At 40.6% G+C, this 20,269-nt stretch overlaps 1 protein-coding gene across 1 annotated transcript in view; it reads left to right on the top strand.

Annotated features, from left to right (window-relative positions):
* LRRIQ1 (leucine rich repeats and IQ motif containing 1) overlaps positions 1-20,269 on the top strand; it is a 209,033-nt gene that overhangs the window by 132,199 nt on the left and 56,565 nt on the right. The window contains exons 21-23 of the mRNA XM_074984002.1: positions 3,108-3,203; positions 3,558-3,643; positions 15,006-15,107. Of these exons, the coding sequence (XP_074840103.1) occupies positions 3,108-3,203; positions 3,558-3,643; positions 15,006-15,107 (284 nt within the window). The remainder of the gene's footprint in view (positions 1-3,107; positions 3,204-3,557; positions 3,644-15,005; positions 15,108-20,269) is intronic.

Raw genomic sequence — 20,269 nt, 5'->3', positions numbered from 1 at the left:
ACTTCCTGCTTCCCACTGAAAAGAAATGAACAAGGGAATTTTTGTGCCACTTTTACATTGACTGCCACCCACCATTACACAGAATAACATGGATCCCAAGACTCTTCAATGTTTGGTGCAGTGTTTTATGATGACATACAACACTATGACACAGTATATTCTGAACGTAATGCCCATGCATTATGAGTGCATTGATGCTGGGGGCACTAATGGATGTGAAGATATGGAAAGTAGCACTGTGGAATTGTTGGCAGCACTGGAGTCACTGCACAGCATGGAATGCAGGTTATGGACCCACAAAACTAGCTCACACTGGTGGGATTGCATGATTTTGCTGTAAACAGACAATCATCTGTGACTGAGAAACTTCCACATGCGTAAGGCCACTTTCATGGAACTTGCTGAAGTACTGTCTCCTGCCCTGAAGTGCAGCAATACCAGAATGAGATCTGCTTTAACTGTTGAGAAGCATGTGATAATTGCTCTGAGGATGTTTGCAATGCCAGACATCTACTGGGCAGCGGGAAATCAATTTGGAGTTGGCAAATCTACAGTGGAGGCTGTTGTCATTCAAGTATCCATGGTGATCAATGAGTTCCTTCAACAGACAGAGAGTTTGGGGAATGTGCAAGGTATAGTGGACAGATTGGCTGCCATGGGGTTCCCTAACTGTGGTGGGGCCATAGATGGAATGTTCAGGATCTGCTTCTGCACTCGACTGGACCCCCCATCGTCCACCTCTTCCTTGTTCAGCAAATCAGACCATGCTTCATGATCCTGTCGAGCAGCACTGTTTATTGAGGAGTCGATGCGTCCTCTCAGGGAAGAGGTTGCATCTGTCCCCAGAATGGCATGAAGCTCATAATACTATCGGCATTCTGGGGAGATGACCCATTTGCTTCTTTGCACTTTTGGTAGTTTTGCCTCAGCTCCTTGATTTTAACGTGGCACTGCTGAGCATCCCTGGTGTACTCTTTCAGAATCATATCTTGTGGTATCGTCACACAACTATTGGCATTTCTTTTGCTGACTTTGAGCTGAAGGAAGATAGCTTCTTCCCGTCCTCCACACACTGCAATGAGGTTCAAGATCTCCTGATGGCTACATGCTGGCTTTTACGATTCTGGGAACTCATGGTGACCACTCATGGTGTGCTGCAGAGATGTGCTCCAGGTGTTTGCTCACCACACTGGCCAGAGAGGAAAGGAAATTGAATCAAAATTCCTGAGGTGTTGACTACTGCTTCCTGTCACCTACTTCCTGCTCATGTGGGGAGCAGTGTAGTTGAAGCGATGACCTTAAGGACACATTGAGGGGCATTGTGGGACAGTTTTGGACGCTAATTAAATCTTTTTTAATAACACTGTGTCTGCACTTGCATAGATCAACATTGTAAAATTTACTTTTAGGAGTTATTCCCAAAGAATTTGGCATTACAAAAGTCAGCCTTAGAATCAAGCACTGTGGTGTTGAATGACGGTTTATAAAATTGACCCTTAAATTCAACTTAATCTCCTGTAGACCTGGCTTTGCTTATGGACGCTCCTGCTAATATAGCCCAGGATTATATTTACTGTTTTTGCAACATTATCACATCATTGACTCATATTTCGCATGTGGTCCACTATGACTCCCAGATTCCTTTCTGAAGTATCCCTTCCTAGTCACTCCTTACCCATTTTGTATATAGACAACTGATGGTTTCTTCCTAAGTACAGTAATTTGAATTTGCCCATATTGAATTTCCACCTGTTTATTTCACACCATTTTTCCAGTTTGTCCAGATCATACTGACTTCTAATCCTTTCCTCCAAAGCACTTGCAGCCTTTCCTAGCTTGATAACATATGCAGACGTTAAGTATACTCTCTGTGCATTGTCCAAATCATTGATGAAGATATATAACAGAACTAGACCCAGAACTGATCCCTGTGGGATCCCATTCATTATCTCCTTCTACCATAACTGAACTGTTGAGAAATTCTCTCTGGAAATGATTATTCAACCAGTTTTGCACCCATCTTATAGTAGCTCACTTGTTTGTTTATGAATAAACAAAAGTTGATCTGGCTGATGGAGGGAGCTCAGAGCTGAGACCAGGGGTTGTGATGAGTTGGGACATGAGGCCTACTTCTGTGGGTATGGGCTCAGGAGATGGGCCAAGTATAAGGGGTTTTGGGTTCAGGAGGGGCTCTGGACCTGACAGAGGGATTTGGAATGTGAGAGGGAGTGCAGGCTCTGGAAGGGAGTTTGAGTGTGGGAGTGGGCTCAGAGATGTGGCAGAGGGTTGACATACAGAGGGGCGCAGGCTAAGGGGTAGGGCCAGGAATGAGGAGTTTGTGGTTCAGGAGGGGTTCTGGACTGAAGACAAAGGGTTTAGGGTGTGGGAAGGGGCTTGAGGTTGGGATAGGGGGTTGGAGTGCAGGAGAGGGTGCAGGATCCAGGCAGTGCTTGCCTAAGACAACTCCTAGGATATGGTCAGCAGGCTTCTTCAGGTGCTAGGTGAAAGGCCTGGGGGTCTCTGTGTGCTGCCCATTCTCTCAGGCACTAGTCCTGCAGCTCCACATGATTGCAATTCTCAGCCTCCAGGAGCAGCAGAATTTATTCTTGGAGTGGAGGCAGCACACACAGCCTCTCTGGCCCCCTGTATGTGTAGGAGCTGAGGAGACCTGCCAGGCGCTTCCTGGGAGCCGAGCAGTCAGGTCATGTAGGGGGCCTGCTGTAGCCTCTCTGTGCCACCAACCAGAGCCATCAGAATCCTTTTTCAACCAGGCATTCCAGTTGATAACAGGACACCTGAACACCCTAATACAGATATGTAACAACATATTACTCTCATTGCTGCATTCCTTTGCAGAAAAGGACTGAAATATGCTTCATGTAACTGAAATGTAAACTGTCAAAGTCATTGGCAAATTTTTATTAATCTCAGAGGCAAAGCTTTTTGGAGAATTAGGAGAGGTGGGTTTTTTTTGGTTTTTTTTTTTGTAGCTCTGAGTTTCAGAAGGCAAAAATTGTACACGTTGTTTGCATAGTCATAAAGAATGCAAAGCCATACTTTTACAACTGCCTCGAGTTTTAATGTTGCTCTGCTACTATTTTTGTCAGGTCAGAGAAAAGACTTGTGTCACATCTCTCTGACTCACAACCCAAAAAGAAATCATCTTTCAAAACGGAAAAAGAAGAGAAAATTTCAGAAGAATGGTATGTCCAGTCTATCCTACATTTTTGCTTTTAATGTGAATTCTACAAAGCAGAAACTGTAGATATAGAGACTTTAAACAGGTACCCTGATTAAGTAGGTATTTATTTCTAAATGTCAAAAATATTATTTTAACCTTGTAATCAGAATCTGAAATACAAAATCAACTAACTACATTTTCTTAAGTACTTAAGACAAGCATTGCAAGCATCTGTTTAGTTTAGTATGTCCAGTATTGTACATGAAATGTACTATGCTCTTGCTGTATTCTGTGTGAAATGTGCAGAAAGAGCGGACTATGGAGTTGGTGTGTGAAAATGTGTATATATTGATAGCAAAATATCACCTTCCCTTAGGGGTTTTCAAGATATTGCCACTGCACAGCTAATGCTGAAGAGGGCCCGTAAAATGAAATCCAAGAAATCTAATAATAAAAATCTAGGTAAGTTAACAGTCTTATTACAATATATGGTACATATGAATATGTATAAAATAGGAAACACCAAATCTCTACTTTTTCTGAAAGCTTGTTATCACTTTTAGAAATTTTCTTTGTATTTTCTTAGCTTCAAATGAGATAGGGAGGAAGGTACTTAAAAAATGAACATATTATAAAAGGAAGTTTATTTTGTTTATATACTAAATGCATAAATATTCAGATAGATATACCAGTGATTATTGAGAAGAATGTTTGAAATGGGAACTTTATTTCATTGTGTTCTGTACATTCCTTTGCTAGATATCAAGTTTGTATTTTTGTGCTGCTTAGACATTTTTTTTCCTTCAAGAGAATATCTCAAGTGATAATATCTTGCTCTGGGTTGTTTTATTTCTGTTTGACATGCTTAAAAGTCTGTCCTGAAAAAAATTCTGTATTGTGATCACACCTGTTGTCTCCTGCTCCTGATTATCTCAACTGCTATTATATATATTTGTGAAAGTTTCACAGATATTGCTATCTCTGGAATTAGTCATAATTTGGCATTTTAGCTTCCAAGATGATTCTGTGAATCTTGAAAGGTTCTCATATGTTCTGCTTTTTTTCTTGACACATGCTAAATTCACTCCTTCCCTCCCTAGTCCCCTCTTATGTCCATGATTTTTCGGAATCTATAGCTGTTAATATAGGAAAGGAGAAAATACCTTAGTTGCTTATTGGTGGACACCTTTAAGTTCTTTAGTCATGGTTAGCTGTCTTGAAAATAATTCAGTTAATAATGTTTAACTCTTTGGTGATATGTTTGGCTCTCTGAGCGCTGGCTCTAATGCATTTTCCATTACTGCATAACATGGGAAATCCCTGTTTTGTGTCAAGTGGTGTTTTTTGTTTTTTGTTTTTTTAAGTCCAAGAGCATTTTGCACTCAGGGGGGAAACGCAATTTACAGACAAAAAGAAGTTAGAAAAGTTTGAAATCCCCTCCTTCCTAGCCAAATACCCGAACCTAAGACAATTTATGACAGATCTCTTGCTTTAAACCAAAATTACTATACAATTAACCTTTTCAGTATGGATGAGGAAAAGACAATGGACAGAAGGCTCAAACATTGTTATTTAATCCTTTCCTTAGTCTTCGTAGTTTCCCACCCTGCCCCACCACGCAGCCCAACAACAAAACCATGAATATCTGGTGGCCAGCTGAATGTTTGACATACGTATAACTTGGTTGCCCATGTATCATTTTTAATGAATAAAACCTATTAAGTTATATCATCTTTTCTCCATATGTTGTCTGGTTTGTATTAGTGGTGATTAATTCAGTCGTAAATGGTTTGAGTATCAAATTCTGTTATCCTCTTTTTGTTGCTCTAGTGGATTTTGTCATGTTTTTTTTTTTATATTCATATTGTTCAAGTGACTGGAGAGTTTTTGTTTTGTTTTGTTTTGTTTGTTTCTAGAATGTGCTGCGCTACAAAACTCTCATTGCATATGAGCAGTGTTTAAAGTTAATAAACTGAGGAGTTATATCAGAATAGACCTGATCTGTTGTATGCTTGCAAGATATCTCCTTCCATGACTACCCAGTAATGAATCCCCTTTCTATATATTCCATCCAGGCAAAGGAGAGTGGCAATCTTCAGTGTAAATTCTCCTTCACAGAAAATACTCCACCTTCAACCCCCTTTCAGACTTGGGACTATTAGGTCAAATGCATCACTTCATTTGAAGTGCTTTGGTTTGGCCTGGTGAAAGAAGCAGGCTCTCAGGTAGTAAGATCAAAATAGAGCTTAACTTTAAATCAACATTTTCAGTTGCACCCTGATCTGAAGTGCATGCCAGTACAGATACTGAAGCACTGCAGTTAATCCCTTCTACAGAAGCAGCCCTCAGTACATAAACAAGCAACTATTATCAGAACATTCTAGGCTGGATTCTGTAGTCTGCCAAATTTCCTGCATGTTGCTTGTGCAAAGTGACCTTATACTGGTCATAAAATCACAGTGGAAAATTTGTCTTGTGACAGGGGAATCTCCACAAGCATAGCTGTCTCCAACATCCCTCCCAGCATGCTGGGAGGATGGGGCTGAGCATATCTGGGATGGATTCAGAGCATGGTGCAACTGAGATCTTACACCAGAAGCTCAAGAGCAGGGGGACTCTTATTCTGACTTGTTCTGAGGCCAGACAACCCTGAGTCAGATTGCTGCAACAAGATGTGTGTGGCTGGTACTCTCCTCTGCTCAGGGATAAGTGGTCTTCAGGCACAGCCCCATGTAGAACACATTGCGGTAATTTCAGTCTTGAGGTAACAAAGATTCTTGGCAATGTCAACATCCTTTTTAAGAAAGTGAGAGAGAGGGTTACAAACTCTTAGGTTATGTCTACGTTATGTGATAAAGTCAAATTTAAGGCAGCTACCTTGATTTTATAATGTCACTGTCTTCACCTTAAATATAATTAGGTCGATTTTAACACTGTGAGAAGAGATTTGACATAGTGTCCAGTTCAAATTAAGGCTAGTGTAGAAACACCATGTCTTTAATAGACTTTATTAGCCTCCAGAGGTGTTCTGTATGTATCCCAGAATGCCCCACAGTTGCCTGCCCTGGCCACTTCCCTCTCCGCTGCTCTCCAGGTGCTCAGGAATTAGATAACAGGAAGCTCATTAAGAAGCACCAAGCCTGCAAAGTTAAATTCGGTACCTGCCACATTACATGAAGCTCCGAATGATGACCAGAAAGTGTGAACAGTAACAAACACTTTTTACAGAGGATATTTATTTCAAAGCCACAGAATTTTTCAGGGGAGAGGGTTAGGGCCATTCCTGTTTCATAAAAATAATAACTTTATATTGCCTCACATTTGCATTTGCTGCACTGTAATCACTCAGTGGTCTATGGTGCTGCCTTTTAAACAGTGAACTTTGTGTTTGGGGAAATGTGATCCATTTTCAAAACTATTCCGTTTCAGTTAAAGGTAATCCAGGCAGTCCAGAGGTGACACACTCATTTGTCCCACATATGACTGGAATTTGCAGTTTTGTCCTGAAATGTGCTGTGAGGTGGGAAGGAGGAAAGCTGTGGAGTTCTACATTTGCATGTGGTGATAACAGAGTAAGCCATGTGTGAGCAATCTCAGCATCCTCATTCAGTCATGGATTTCGACTCAGTTCTGATTTCTCATAGTTGAAAATTTTGCTGAAGAAGTAATTCTGCTTAGTCTCATTGTGTGGAAGTGCATATTTTCCAGGGCCGATTGGGCAGCTCACTCCCCTCATGGATAGTTCAATCATGGTATGTTTGAATACTTCGGATGCATGCACTACAGATTTCCAACCCACAGCTTGGAACAACACCTTCCTTTGCCAATACAGCACCCTGAGAACAGTGAGGTCCTCCCCAGAAATGAAAGGCCTAAAATGATTTGAAAAATAAAAAGCTTTTTGTAGCCAGGCCACCAACCATTCCCCCCTCTATCCCCAGTCCAAGTAATGATGTAAGTTTTGTAAAATAAGAACAGATTCAAATATTTAACTTACCATTGTCTCTGCACTACTTTAACTGTGGTTACCCAGTCTGTGTCCAGGGAGACTCTGTGAACTGAAGATCGAGAATATTGCAGTTTAGTTTTGAAATGTAATGTTTTTTGTCCTTGAAATTGCACAAGAATTAGTTAACAGCTCCTCCACTGAGATGTTTGAGAACCTGTATGTGTCTTATTGCAGTCTCCTCTACTGGCTGATGTACTTCCACAACTCAACATCCATACCTTCAGAGCCGACTCCAAGAGGAAGCATTTCTGTGACAAACTGATTGAGGAAGTTCTAGAGTGTGCCAACAGCCAAATTAGTACTCGAAACAGAGGTGCTTAAGACTGGAGAAAAGGCATTCTGATTGGCAGGATAGAAGTCTGAGAAGAGGGTTTCAGTGCAGTAGTAGCAACACCGTTTAAGGAAAGACACAGTTTGAGTAGAAAGAACTATTTGAGCTGCTCATCTCAGTCATGTCTGCAAGATTAGCAACTTCAGCTGCCTTTCCCACACAGCAACGAAGGGTCCTGTGGCACCTTATAGATTAACAGAAAAGTTTTGAGCATGAGCTTTCGTGAGCACAGACTCACTTCATCAGATGCAGTGATGGCCACAGGACCCTTCGTTGCTGTTACAGATCCAGACTGACACGGCTACCCCTCCGATACTTTCCCACACGGTGGCTGGATCCTCCTATGTCCAAAAACTGCTGCGGAAACTCCATGCCTAGAGGCCCGTGCAGTCTGACCCCACGAGTGGCTGGAAAGGATATGAAACCCCATATGGCCTTCCACTTACACTCCCTTTCCTGTGAATATTTCCATCTATGGAGCATCAACTGCATGGAGAATGAAAGACAAAGACAATGGGGGAAGATTTAGGGACATACAGCAGTAGGGAGTTTCTGTCATGTTTGCACTTATTCTTTTTCTATTTTAGGGGCATTCTTTTGTCTCGGTTGTTTTTGGTGTTGTAATGGCAGTTGATCTTGGCTGTTCTGCACTGTTTTAGTTTATAAGTAAAGCCAAGAAAGTTTGCCATCACTGCTTCTCATAACACAGCTAAGACTGGAAATAGTAAAGCTAAACATGTCAGGAACAATTAGGAATTAGGAAGAAATTACTGTTCCAATACTGTCAGAAACACCAGTCCACAAGTCATTTCCTTATAGAAACCCATGGAATGACGTACTTTCCACAATTTCATAAGACATCATGAAATTCTTAACTGTTTCCCCCCACACATACTTTAGCACATTTGTAGAGGTATTGTTCCGCCTCTTGCATTGGGCCATGAAAGTCCATGATGTGGGAGCACAAATCATCTCTGACTTTTGTTGCTCAAATGCATCTAGCTCCAACGGTGGTAGGTACACTTTATGACTGAATGTACTAACTCAGTGGCTCCTGTGAGTAAGTGCAGAGTGACTAGATGGGTCTGCACTATGTCCTGGGAAAAGCTGACTGGTATCAAGAAATTCACTTGGAAGGGCTAAGAGGAGCTGATCACAGAGAGGGCACAAACTAAGGAGACCTCTTCTCCCCTGAAATCAGGACCTGAGAAGCCCTAAAGCTGTAGGTGAAAGCACAGGGTAAAAAGATTGGGAGCATGAGATACTGTAGTAGTATTGGGAAGGAGATGTGAAATCTCTCTCTTCTCAATCATGAGAGAGAGAGAGAGACAGAGAGAGAGAGAGAGAGAATGAGAATAATATTGGGAAGGAGATGTGAACTAAAACTGCACTGAGAGCACGCCTAGAGGACTGCAGTTTTTGCAGATGAAGGAGAGCCAGCTGGGGGGTTTACCTTCCCAAGAGCCATCTCATCCATAGGATGACTCAGTGTAACCCTGCGGGACCCAGAGCAGCCCAGTGGATTAACATGAGACCTGAGACCAGCAGCAGAGGTTGGACCTGCCACTGCACTCACTGGTGGCAGGAAGTAGAATGATCTGGCTCAGGCCACTACACTCACAGCAGCTCCCAGCCATGTTGCTTGGGGTTTTGCAGGAAGGGTGGAACTACCCCTCACACTCAGCAGCAGCTGTGGAAAGTGGAGCAGTACAGCTGGGAGTCAGCAGAGTGGAGCAAGCTGGGATTCCACTTCTCCCCCCAAACCCACACCCCTGACCAACATGTCCTTTGAGAAGAGCAGGGATCTGGTGCAAGCAGCTGGGGTTGTGTCTGCCACTGCACTCATCAGCAGAGGAAGGAAGCAGGGTGGTCTGGCCCCGCCCCCTTCAGTCTGCGAGCTCCCAGCCACATTGCTCAGCTTCCCACCACCAGTGAGTATGGGAGCAGTTCCACCCCTTCCTTCAAGCCCCCTCCCTGAGGCATGTGGCTGGGACCCAGGAGAGCAGATCGGGGTGCGGCAGGGTGTCTCTACTTCCTGCTGCCACTGGTGAGCATAAGGGAGGGAGAACAAAGAGGGCTCAAGACCTGTTGCCTCTGCAAGGTCCATGGCCAGTTCTCCAGGCAGCATTTTTCAGGAAAGAAAGGTTGGTGGGGAAGAGGTAGAACTACCTCAACACTCAGCAGCAGCAGCAGGAAGCAGAGGAACACATCTGGGAACTGGCTGAGTACAACATGCTGGAACCAAGTCACATGGCTTCCAGTCACCAGTGAGTATGGAGGTGGGCCAATCTTTCTGCTGCTGGCAACAGACCCCCACTAGCCACGTTGATCCAGACAGAGGGCTTGGGGGAAGGAGTGGAATGGGGATGGGAAGTGGGTGAAGCAGGGGAGGGTAGAGGCAGGGCAAAAGATTTGTGGGAAGGGATGGAGTGGGGACAGTGCAGGAGAGAGAAGAGGTTTGTTGCAGAGTGGGAGGTTCTACCAGACCCTGCTCCTGCCTAGGATAGCCCTGGACTTCCCCAAAAGAGGGTTTTATAGGGTGGGACTTTGTGTTTGTGCATTATAATGTTGTGTTTTTTGTTGAAACTTTGTGAAGCAGATTGCAGTGCAAGGGTGTGAGTTTTTTGTTTTGTTTTTTTTACCAATCTTAATCTTGAGCACAGGCTGGAAAAAACTTGAACCCAAGAGCTGAAGAGTATGGGGTCTTCTACAGAGTCATGTTGTGTCTGGGCCCAAGACCCTTGCTCAAGGAAACACAGGTTTGAAAGATGCTAGTGAGTGCCTCAAGTCCTGGGGCTTCTATCATTTGGGAGAGGTAAAGGTAAAGGTAGCCTCTCCTTATTACAGATATTTTGGCAGAAGAGAACAGAATTTCTGGTGTAACTTTAGGATTTAAGGAGCTATCAGCAACTCCACAGAATCAAGGAAATTCAAAGACTTTAATAAAGTTAATTTATTTTTTTGTTTCACCAAATATTTTAAGATGACCAGAGGTCTGGAGTAACTGTTTTCAGCTGCTGACTTCAGAAATTCTGTATTTTTACTTGTTTAACCATTTCCTTTCTGGAAGTGGTATTTCTGGTGACACCCAGGCAGAGACACAAGGGCTACGTCTACACGTGCACGCTACATCGAAATAGCTTATTTCGATGTAGCGACATCGAAATAATCTATTTCGATGAATAACGTCTACACGTCCTCCAGGGCTGGCAACGTCGACGTTCAACTTCGACGTTGGGCAGCACCACATTGAAATAGGCGCTGCAAGGGAACGTCTACACACCAAAGTAGCACACATCGAAATAAGGGTGCCAGGAACAGCTGCAGACAGGGTCACAGGGCGGACTCAACAGCAAGCTGCTCCCTTAAAGGGCCCCTCCCAGACACAGTTGCACTAAACAACACAAGATACACAGAGCTGACAACTGGTTGCAGACCCTGTGCATGCAGCATGGATCCCCAGCTGCCGCAGCAGCAGCCAGAAGCCCTGGGCTAACGGCTGCTGCACACGGTGACCATAGAGCCCCGCAGGGGCTGGTGAGAGAGCATCTCTCAACCCCTCAGCTGATGGCCGCCATGGCAGACCCCGCTATTTCGATGTTGCGAGACACGGATCGTCTACACGTACCCTACTTCGACGTTCAACTTCGAAGTAGGGCACTATTCCCATCCCCTCATGGGGTTAGCGACTTCGAAGTCTCACCGCCTAACATTGATTTCAACTTCGAAATAGCGCCCAACACGTGTAGCCGTAATGGGCGCTATTTCGAAGTTGGCGCCGCTACTTCGAAGTAGCGTGCACGTGTAGACACGGCTCAGGAGACGAAGGAGTAGTAAGGCTGAAACTTGACTACTCAAATAAAACTGAAACAATGGATTGATATGTCACAGTACAAGAAATATTGTTCTGTCAGTCTGTTTTTCTTCATCTTTGAAGGGTATTAAATTAAATGAATGTAGATATAAAAGATTATCTAAGAATACACACAAATGTAATTAACTGAAAATAATTTACCCGTCTGTACTTCCCAAATACTCTTATTGCTGCATTTTCCTTAATGTATGAAAGAATCGTGCTGGAAGAAATAAAATGCTTTCATATCTTTTTCATTATTGTTGTTATTGTTGTTATTATTATTATTATTATTTAGTCTTAGTGTTGCAGCAGTATAGGAGCCCTAATTTTGGGCCAGTAACACATTGTAAATAGGCATAGTATAAACAGAACAAACAGCCAGTCCCTCTCTCATTTAACTTACCCTAAATAACCCTCCTACACATGATGCAGTGTTTGCAGTTTTGAAATATCAACTCTTTGAAACTGGCACAAGTATCTATTTTTATTTTCTAATTTTTCCCAGCACCCAAAATCAGGGACAAACAAAGCAGACTTTTTTGATTGTTTGCTTTTGTTGTTTCACCTGTTGCCAAGAATAGTCAAGCAACAAAGGCCAGGTCAGGGGCAGTAACATAAATTTGCATAATATTTTATCACATTTATAATATTTGTCCAAGTTATCTTTTCTATTTGAAGTCTGCCAAGATCTGTGCTTTAAATCACCTCTTTGGTGTCCAGATCTTGAGTACAAATCTTCCTCAAATAAACCACATTTGGTACTGTTGAATTCTTTCATAGTTCCTCTGTGTGAAATCCACAAACATTTCTTGATTGCCTGTAATAGAAACACAAATCCAATCCATTTATCCATTTCTCTGATACTGAAAAACACTAATATAATAAAATAATCTAAATAATATTGCCTTAATTTGCAGCGAGATTTTAAAAGGGTTCCTTTAATATCAGAGCTGTAAGCAATGATTAAAGTAATCTGTGTAGGCATAATTTAAGTACTCTGGGAATTATATTGAATCTCAGTGATTATTTAAATTATTTTGCAGAGCTCCAAAGCAGATTTTCTGATATAAATCTCTCAGAACAGTTTCCATAACTCTCTTTCCAATATACATATCTCCATCAATACTTACTTTGACAAACTTGCATATAGATGAAGTATAGAATAATTCCGAGAATAATCATTTTAGGTGACTTCACCCAAATGTCCCTAATGCACTGTAGTATTGGACTAGTTGTCTTTTTTGTTGGTTTAATAAGCAAGTTGGAATGTGAAAAAGTTCCATTTCTAAAGCTTTTAAACTTAGCAAATTTAGAATAGCTTCAATAGATGCAAGAAGCAAAACAAGTTATAATAGTCTTTTAGGAACATCAGAAATGAAATCTAGGAATCCTTTATCACATTTTGATTTGTGAATGTCTTATCTGTCAATTTTGGTAACTTGGTCTTTTACCCCTTTCAAGGAAGTTACCATATTTGAAATTTGTCTTAAAGTTAGAGTGTCAGAATTTTAACTGACATTACAGGCTTGGTTTTGGAGAAGCAATCATTACAGAAAATATTCTTCTCTACCTTTCTTCACCGTGTTGTACTATACATATCAATAGAACTCATTTTATAAGTAGAAATTACAGTAACCAATTAAAGTATAGTTTAACATTTGATATTTAGTATAGCTTTTCTGTCAGCTAAAGTTTATTGAGAGAGAGTCTTTGAAATTAAAATTATATTTGCCTGACAAATACACAGTTATATAGTTGCAATATTTCTGCTGAGTTATAGTAAAAATGCAGGATAAATGCTCTTGTGTTTTGTAACAAGTACTGCTTATCTGCTATTGTATTTTAGATATGTTATGAACCATCACACCAATATGACTGAGAATTGTAAGCATTTGCTGACACGAAGAATAATATATTAATAAAGCGTTTGGTAATTTACCAAAATAGAAGTACTTGGCTTGTCTAGCTGCCCATCCCAGCTGCTAAAGTATCCACAATTAACAAGTTACCTATGCAATAGTTGAGTTCCTCCACACATATGATCTAATTATCTGGAACAGTTTAAAATGTCCCATTTAAGTGAACAAAGCTAACCTTGAGAGAAAGGCAGATGAAACTTGCAGCCAGGCAGGTAGGGGTTCAGGATAAGGTGGCTTTATACTTCTCTTGTGATATCACAATACATGGCTCCTGCAGATGCTGGAGAGCACATTACCAGGATATATATAGCCTTCTGCATCCAGCATATGGCAACATCTTCCAGACTTCCTTGTAGACCATATTACTACTTAGAATTTCTAAATTCTTTGTAATACAGTCCCTGTTTCTGTGTACATTTTTTTATATCACACTCATAACCGTAGTATCTGAGTGCCTTTAAGTAATGTACATTTAAGAATTGAGGCCAATCTTTGGAATCCCTTAGCCAATCAGATGGTAAAAAGTGTACTTTGTAGATACTGGTATGTGAAAGCTCAGTGTCAGCAAGGAATCCAAGAGTATTTTGTTGGAGGGGTTAGGGGCTGATAAGCATAGACCAAGCTTCCTTACCATCACCTCTTTAAAAAGCTACCTGCTTTGCTGCTGTCAAGTGACCCATTCCCTCTTGTTCATTCCCAGCTTCTGGTTAATAGAGGCTAGTGACATCGTACCTACCCATCCTGGCTAGTAGCCATTGATGGACCTATCCTGCTTGACTTTATCTAGTTCTTTTTTTAACCTTGTTGTAGTCTTGGTCTTCATGACATCCTCTGGCAAAGAGTTCCACTTGATGATTACCCTTCTGTTCATTCCTTCTGGGACATCTGGTATTGGCCACTGTCAGAAGACAGGATACTGGGATAAATGGACCTTTGTTCTCACCCATTCTTGTGGCCTTACATTTTATTCAATAGACATTGCATTGTCTTATAAAAAGCCTCCCACACCCCGATACACATCCCTGCCCTCCCAACCATGCCATTCTTTTGCCCACTATTCTGGGGCTTGTGAAGGAGTCTTGGGTCTGGCATACTTTCACCAAGGGAATCCTGTCCTGGACAGAACTAGAACTTCTAGGGACTGCTTCATGCTATTCTAGACCTTTCATTTGGCATGAAGGGATTTGTGGCAATTTTCTGGTCTAAAGTCTAATTCTACTATTATTGAAGTTAGTGGAAAAATACATATTGATTTTGTAGGGGTAGGAGCTGACAAGTATCTTTCTCAAGTTTAGCATCAGATAATAAAATATTTACGATTTACATTATACTATGGTTCAAATAAAGGCGTCTCCACCTATCTATTAAGTTGCAGATATTGCAGTTTACATATATGGCTACCTAATATTTACGATTGAGAGTCCCACCTTCAGAATAAAATGTTTAAATATTTCTTAGTACATATACTTTTTTTTTAGATTTTTCACAGGTGGCTGATTAAGAAAACTTTTAAAAGTACATGAAACAAGTTCAGATAGCTGCTTCTTTAAATATCTATATTGATTTATTTAAAAGTATTGTAATTGTTTTTGTTAATGCAAAATGTACACAAGGGTTTCTGTTTCTTTTATTAAATGACTAAAAGGTGAAAAATTGCTTTAAAGAATGAACAAGCTAGATCTGACCTCTGATTTTAACTTGTCTTCTAGATCCAGCTGTGCGCCTGGCGTTGTTCAAAAACAATGAAAATAAACAACCCCCTGTGAAACCACTGAGGAAGAGACCTCCAGCAAAAGTCAGCTACTTTGAAGGTATGAACAGGAATTTCTCTTTATATGTAGTTATGTACTTTGTGATGTTTTTATGCAATTCTTTCTGAGTTATGAAAAACCATCAAGAAGCAAGAAGAGGCAGTAACTCCAAGTCCTGAATTGTATATGGACACCTCATATGACATGATGAAACATTTCAGTTTTAATGTATTTTTCTAGTGATTAATTTTTAATGCGCATGGTGGACCTGACCAAAAACTCTTTGAAATCAGTGTGAATTTGTTTCATTGACTTCACTGAGCTTTGGATAAGGCCCTAAATATTTCTAAATTGGGGGTGTTGATATAAGTGATCATGTGCTTGAAGCTCCATGTGAAGAAGGGAGCTGAAAGACCTTTCCAACAAAATGAGGAGCTGCTCACCATGCTGTGGGACTGGAAATGGAACTGCATGCATGACACCAGCTGCTACAGATTTAATAAAATATTTATGCAAGCAACAAGACACTGTACAGAAAAAATACAAAACAGTTGCAAAGAATACTACGAATGATAGTAACCAGAGAAAAGTTTTAGGCTTTTGTACATGGGTATGTCAGACATATTTTTTGACCTCTCTAAATACACAAAATTCTTGGGTTTTTTTCCCCAGTTACTCATTCCTAAAAATAATCAACGTTTATTTAAAATAAACTCAACCGTGAAATCAGAAGAAGAATATGGCAAAAATCTTTAAATGTGGGGGTGAAGCATTTGTTCTCCATGCTCATACAATACAAAGATTATATTGAGCATACAAAAAGAATTCACCTTTGGCCTGAGGGTATGAGAAATTTCAGCAGAAAAGGTAAAATTTATGTAAGAGGCTTTTCATATTCACTCAGCCTTTATTCAAATCAGCTACTATTGAAGTCAGTGTAATCCAGTTGTCTGCACCAGAAACAGAGTTAGACCAAGGCTGGGCATTTCTCCAGTGGTCCACAACTATTCCCCCGATTGGCAACTTGGATGAGCTTTATTTCCATTGAACTCTCACAGGCACTGCATACTATTGGTAACTCTTCTCTGAAGAAGTCATGCTTAGACTGGAAATGCAGCCACATTGTTTCATTCCTTGATCAATTGTGAAGACAGCATTTCTCGTGCACGCAATCTGGCCTCAAATGAGCTTGCCAGAAGGCTTGAAATTGAAAATGGGAAATAGGGTCAAGTAAACACCGGAGAACAACTGCTTGTGCTGTTCTGACACCACCAGGATGACTTTGGAGTTTCCTGTGCCACACTTTGGCCTCCACAAACCAAACAGCGAGCATGAAAGTTTCACTGAACAGGAGCAGGCCTGAACAAGAGCTGTGCAGACCGGGTTACTTGTCTCTCATCTCACAAGCAGCAAGCCAGTGTCTGCCATTCTTGCCTTGTGGTCATGTCTTTTCCTGCTGTGAACGGAATCTTTTTTTATAGCTGGAGTTCCCACTCTCTGCCAACAAGCTTTATAGAATATCAGATTGTTTCAATGTGGGAGACAGGGCTTCTTCTCTGGAGGTATGTGCTGGTACTGCGTACCGGCACCTCTTCAGGAATGTTCCTCCTGGCCAGTGTTCCCATGGGTGGGGCTGTCAGCACGGCTCCACCTTCAACTGGCTCCCAGCTGCTGGGCTGAAGGGTGCCCCCACGCGTCAGCCAGGGGTGAGTACCAGCACCTATAATTTTAGAAAAAGAGGATATATCTTTTATTGGACCAAATGCTATTCAAGCTCTGCACACATTGTCCCCCAGAGCAGGAGGAAGAGCAAACCAATCAACAACCATATGACCCATTTTACCTCAACAGTCAGTCAGCTTGCCTGTCTGACAATCCGTGCTTTGGTGAAGGGTTTGAATCCGAACCCATCTTCTTTAGAAGCCCACTAACGAGAGATCTCAAAGAGGGAGTCTGCATTCTAAATACTCCTGCTTTAATGTGGGAGGTGGGGAGGAGAAATTGTAACATCAATGGCAAGAACACATGTTATCTGTTAAATAGTGGAATTGCTACTTTTGAAAGGGGATGCCCTAGGAAGTGAAACAATTAGACCATTTTTAGCTTTTAAAACTGGAACACATCACTGTAGAAAACATCTAGAAGGATTAAGTTGTCAAATGTATATGTCTCTTGAATCTTCTCCATTCTTTTGGTTGTAATTATGGAATTTAGTTAACAGTATTTTAAATAATCGTAATGCAAAAAAGAAATACTTCATAGAAGAAACCAAGTGGTAGGAAAAAAACAGTATCTATAAATGCTTATGTCTGATTCCTTTTTTATACAGTATTTACAAGTATTTAAGGTTATTTAAACCATGGGGGTCATATATGTATTTTATATTCTATCCTTGGGTTGGTTAAATTTGTTTAAACTTTAAATATATCTGGTATTTCATTTCTTCATGGTTATTTTAGAATATTTATTATTCTAAGGATTAATGGATACTAAGCATTTGTGTGAAGGAAAGACTACAATAAAACTTTTGTTTGGAAACAAATCCATTGAATGGAAGGAAATAAATAAAGATAAGATAGACAATAAGTGAATAAGGTCGACAATTCACTGAATTAATTAAAGCAAATTAATTCTGTAAAAGGTGAAGACGACACTTTGCCATAACTTACCTTTTTTCTTAGAAAGTTCAGAAGTCTCAAAATATTGTATGCTGTTGTTTGACATATAACTAAATACAGTGGGGAAATTAGGATAAATTGTTATCAGCAACACTCATATTCCTGGGTTTAGGTTTAAATAAGACTAATATTTTTCTTTGAACAATGGATTTTTAAAAATTTTGGTTTAATACTGCGTAAAAGTTATGACGTTCCCCTCCGCCACATCTTAAATTTGCAGCTTATTGAAATATACATGCTCACTGAGATTTCATGGAAAGCTTTAAAACAGTGGTTTTCCTTCTGACAAGTCTCTTACTGGTTCATGTATTTTCTTTCTATCTTCATTTATTTTTATTGTAGATTGTTGTATAAATCCAGAAGCTTTAGTTTCAGGACATCCTACTCCTGCTTTTTCCTTATTTGAAATCTGAATTTCATTTCTGGCATCACACTCGTGTAATTTTAAAAGCTAATGTGCCACAGATTTACCATAATGAGGTATCACCAAAAAGAGGAAATGAGCTCTGGAGAAGATATCCCATTTTTTATGCAAATCAGTTTATAACAAAGCTATAGGGGAAAGTGAGATAAAGAATAAATTTATGGCCTCATTTCTTCAAAGCATCAAAGCATGTGAATAATTTTGATCACACAGGAGTACTCATATGAGCAAAATCTTATAATGTTCCTTTCCTGTTTTATAGGACTGGCATTTTTGTGAACAGGAATATCTAAAAATATATGTATATTTAAATTTGACATCAAATCTTTATGAAATGTCATTGAATCCACTGCTGAGCCTTTGTTGACTTTATAATAGCCCTGAAGTAGAAATAGTCATTAATGTTATAGAATGCAGAAGACCCAATTAGAAACAGACCTCTTTATGTTAGAGGCTGCACAAACAACATATGAATATTTTGAAAGACTTCCCAATCTAATAAGATCTGTGATTATATGTAAAGAGGATGGCAGGAAAGATACATAAATGTACAAAAATAATTCTAGAGGTTTGAGAGTAACTTGGCTGTTCATCCTAAAGCTAGAAAACCCACCTAAATATTGGCGTTGTAAATGGCACTGAAGTGTTAATATTTAGTGAACTTTTAATATATTTTAAATGTACACACTCATGTGTATGACACAAACACACAAACACTCTGAATACCTGCTTCCCCGCCCACCCCCCATGGATGTTAGGGCCTGATCCAAAGCCCATTGAAGCGATCTTAAAGAGGTGTTCTCTAATTTCCCATGATCTGTTCGACACTCATATTCATTAACTATATTGGACTAGATCATCTGGTACAGCTTAATTTTGCTTAGATCAGTACTAGAAGATGATGAGGTTAGGTAACTATAAGCTAGAGCAAGTGAATTTTTTGTCAATTTTTCATTTCAGTTGACAAAAGAAAAATGTAATTAAAGTTCAGTTAAATTTTGGGGGAGCAGGTTGCTTATTCTAAAAAAATCGTATTATTTTTCATGATTTTTAGACCCGCTCTGCTTTAAGTCACTTTTATGTCGACTCCTTCATTCTGGGACTGCCTAAGGACCAGTCCAGTTCCTCATGGTAACTAGTCAAGGGCCTTTTGAATCAAAAGAGTTGCACTGACAGTTAAAAATGGCTGGTGTTCTCTTTTGTCTCCTTCTTGCAAAATTCCTGTAAATCATGGACCAGAATATGTCATAACCCTTCTCTGCCACATCTGTGTCATGGATCCACTTATTGAAATTCACAGACATTTAGTTCAACTGGCATTATGGCTGTATTGCTCTGCTACAGCAGCACAAAGCTTCTGTAAAGGGTGGGAGGGAAAGGAGAGTCTGAAGGAGGGGTGGCCAACCCACGGCTCTCGAGCCACATGCAGCTCTTTGAGCAATTAAATGTGGCTCCTGCTTGGAGCCATGCACTGGGAGTGCCATCCTCTGCTCTGCACACACACGCCAGCACTTGGTGGGAGAAGCGCATAGTGGCAGCAGTGGTGGCAGCTCTAGAGAGTCACTGGCATTGAATTTAAGCAGGGGACTAGGGTGCCTGACTCTGGGGAAAGGGGAGGACTTTGGTTTAGAGTGGGGGGCTGGGATTCCTGACTCTGAAGGTGGTGGGGGGATTGGGTTAGAGCAGGGGGCTGGGGGTGCCGGGTTCTGGAGGAATAAGAGGAGGCTTGGATTAGAACAGTGGGTTGGAGGTGCTTGGCTCTGGGACTGGGGGAGGGCATTGAGACATGTATTATAAATTTATTTTTGTATATCAATGGATCGATTGAGCTATCTACTGATCTAGACTGATAATTAGATATATCTGTACAGATAGATAAAAATTAATATATAGTACTTGGCTCTTTGCACTCTATTCATGTGGCTCTTAGTCCCTAACTGGTTGGCCACCCTGAGTCTAAAGGTCTATCTCATTTGTAATATAAGCTTCTGCAGCACTTTTTTTATCCTCTTGGCTATTTGATAATGAATGCATTCCATCTACACATATTATTGGTGAATGCTGCCCATCGTTTCTCTTACATGAGGAATTAGTTTTGAGAAACTAAATGAATCTGTTAG

This window comes from Carettochelys insculpta, chromosome 1 (assembly GCF_033958435.1).
Source record: "Carettochelys insculpta isolate YL-2023 chromosome 1, ASM3395843v1, whole genome shotgun sequence".
Taxonomy (NCBI): domain Eukaryota; kingdom Metazoa; phylum Chordata; order Testudines; family Carettochelyidae; genus Carettochelys; species Carettochelys insculpta.
Note: the sequence above shows the minus strand (reverse complement) of the source record. Positions and strands in the feature narration are given on the sequence as shown.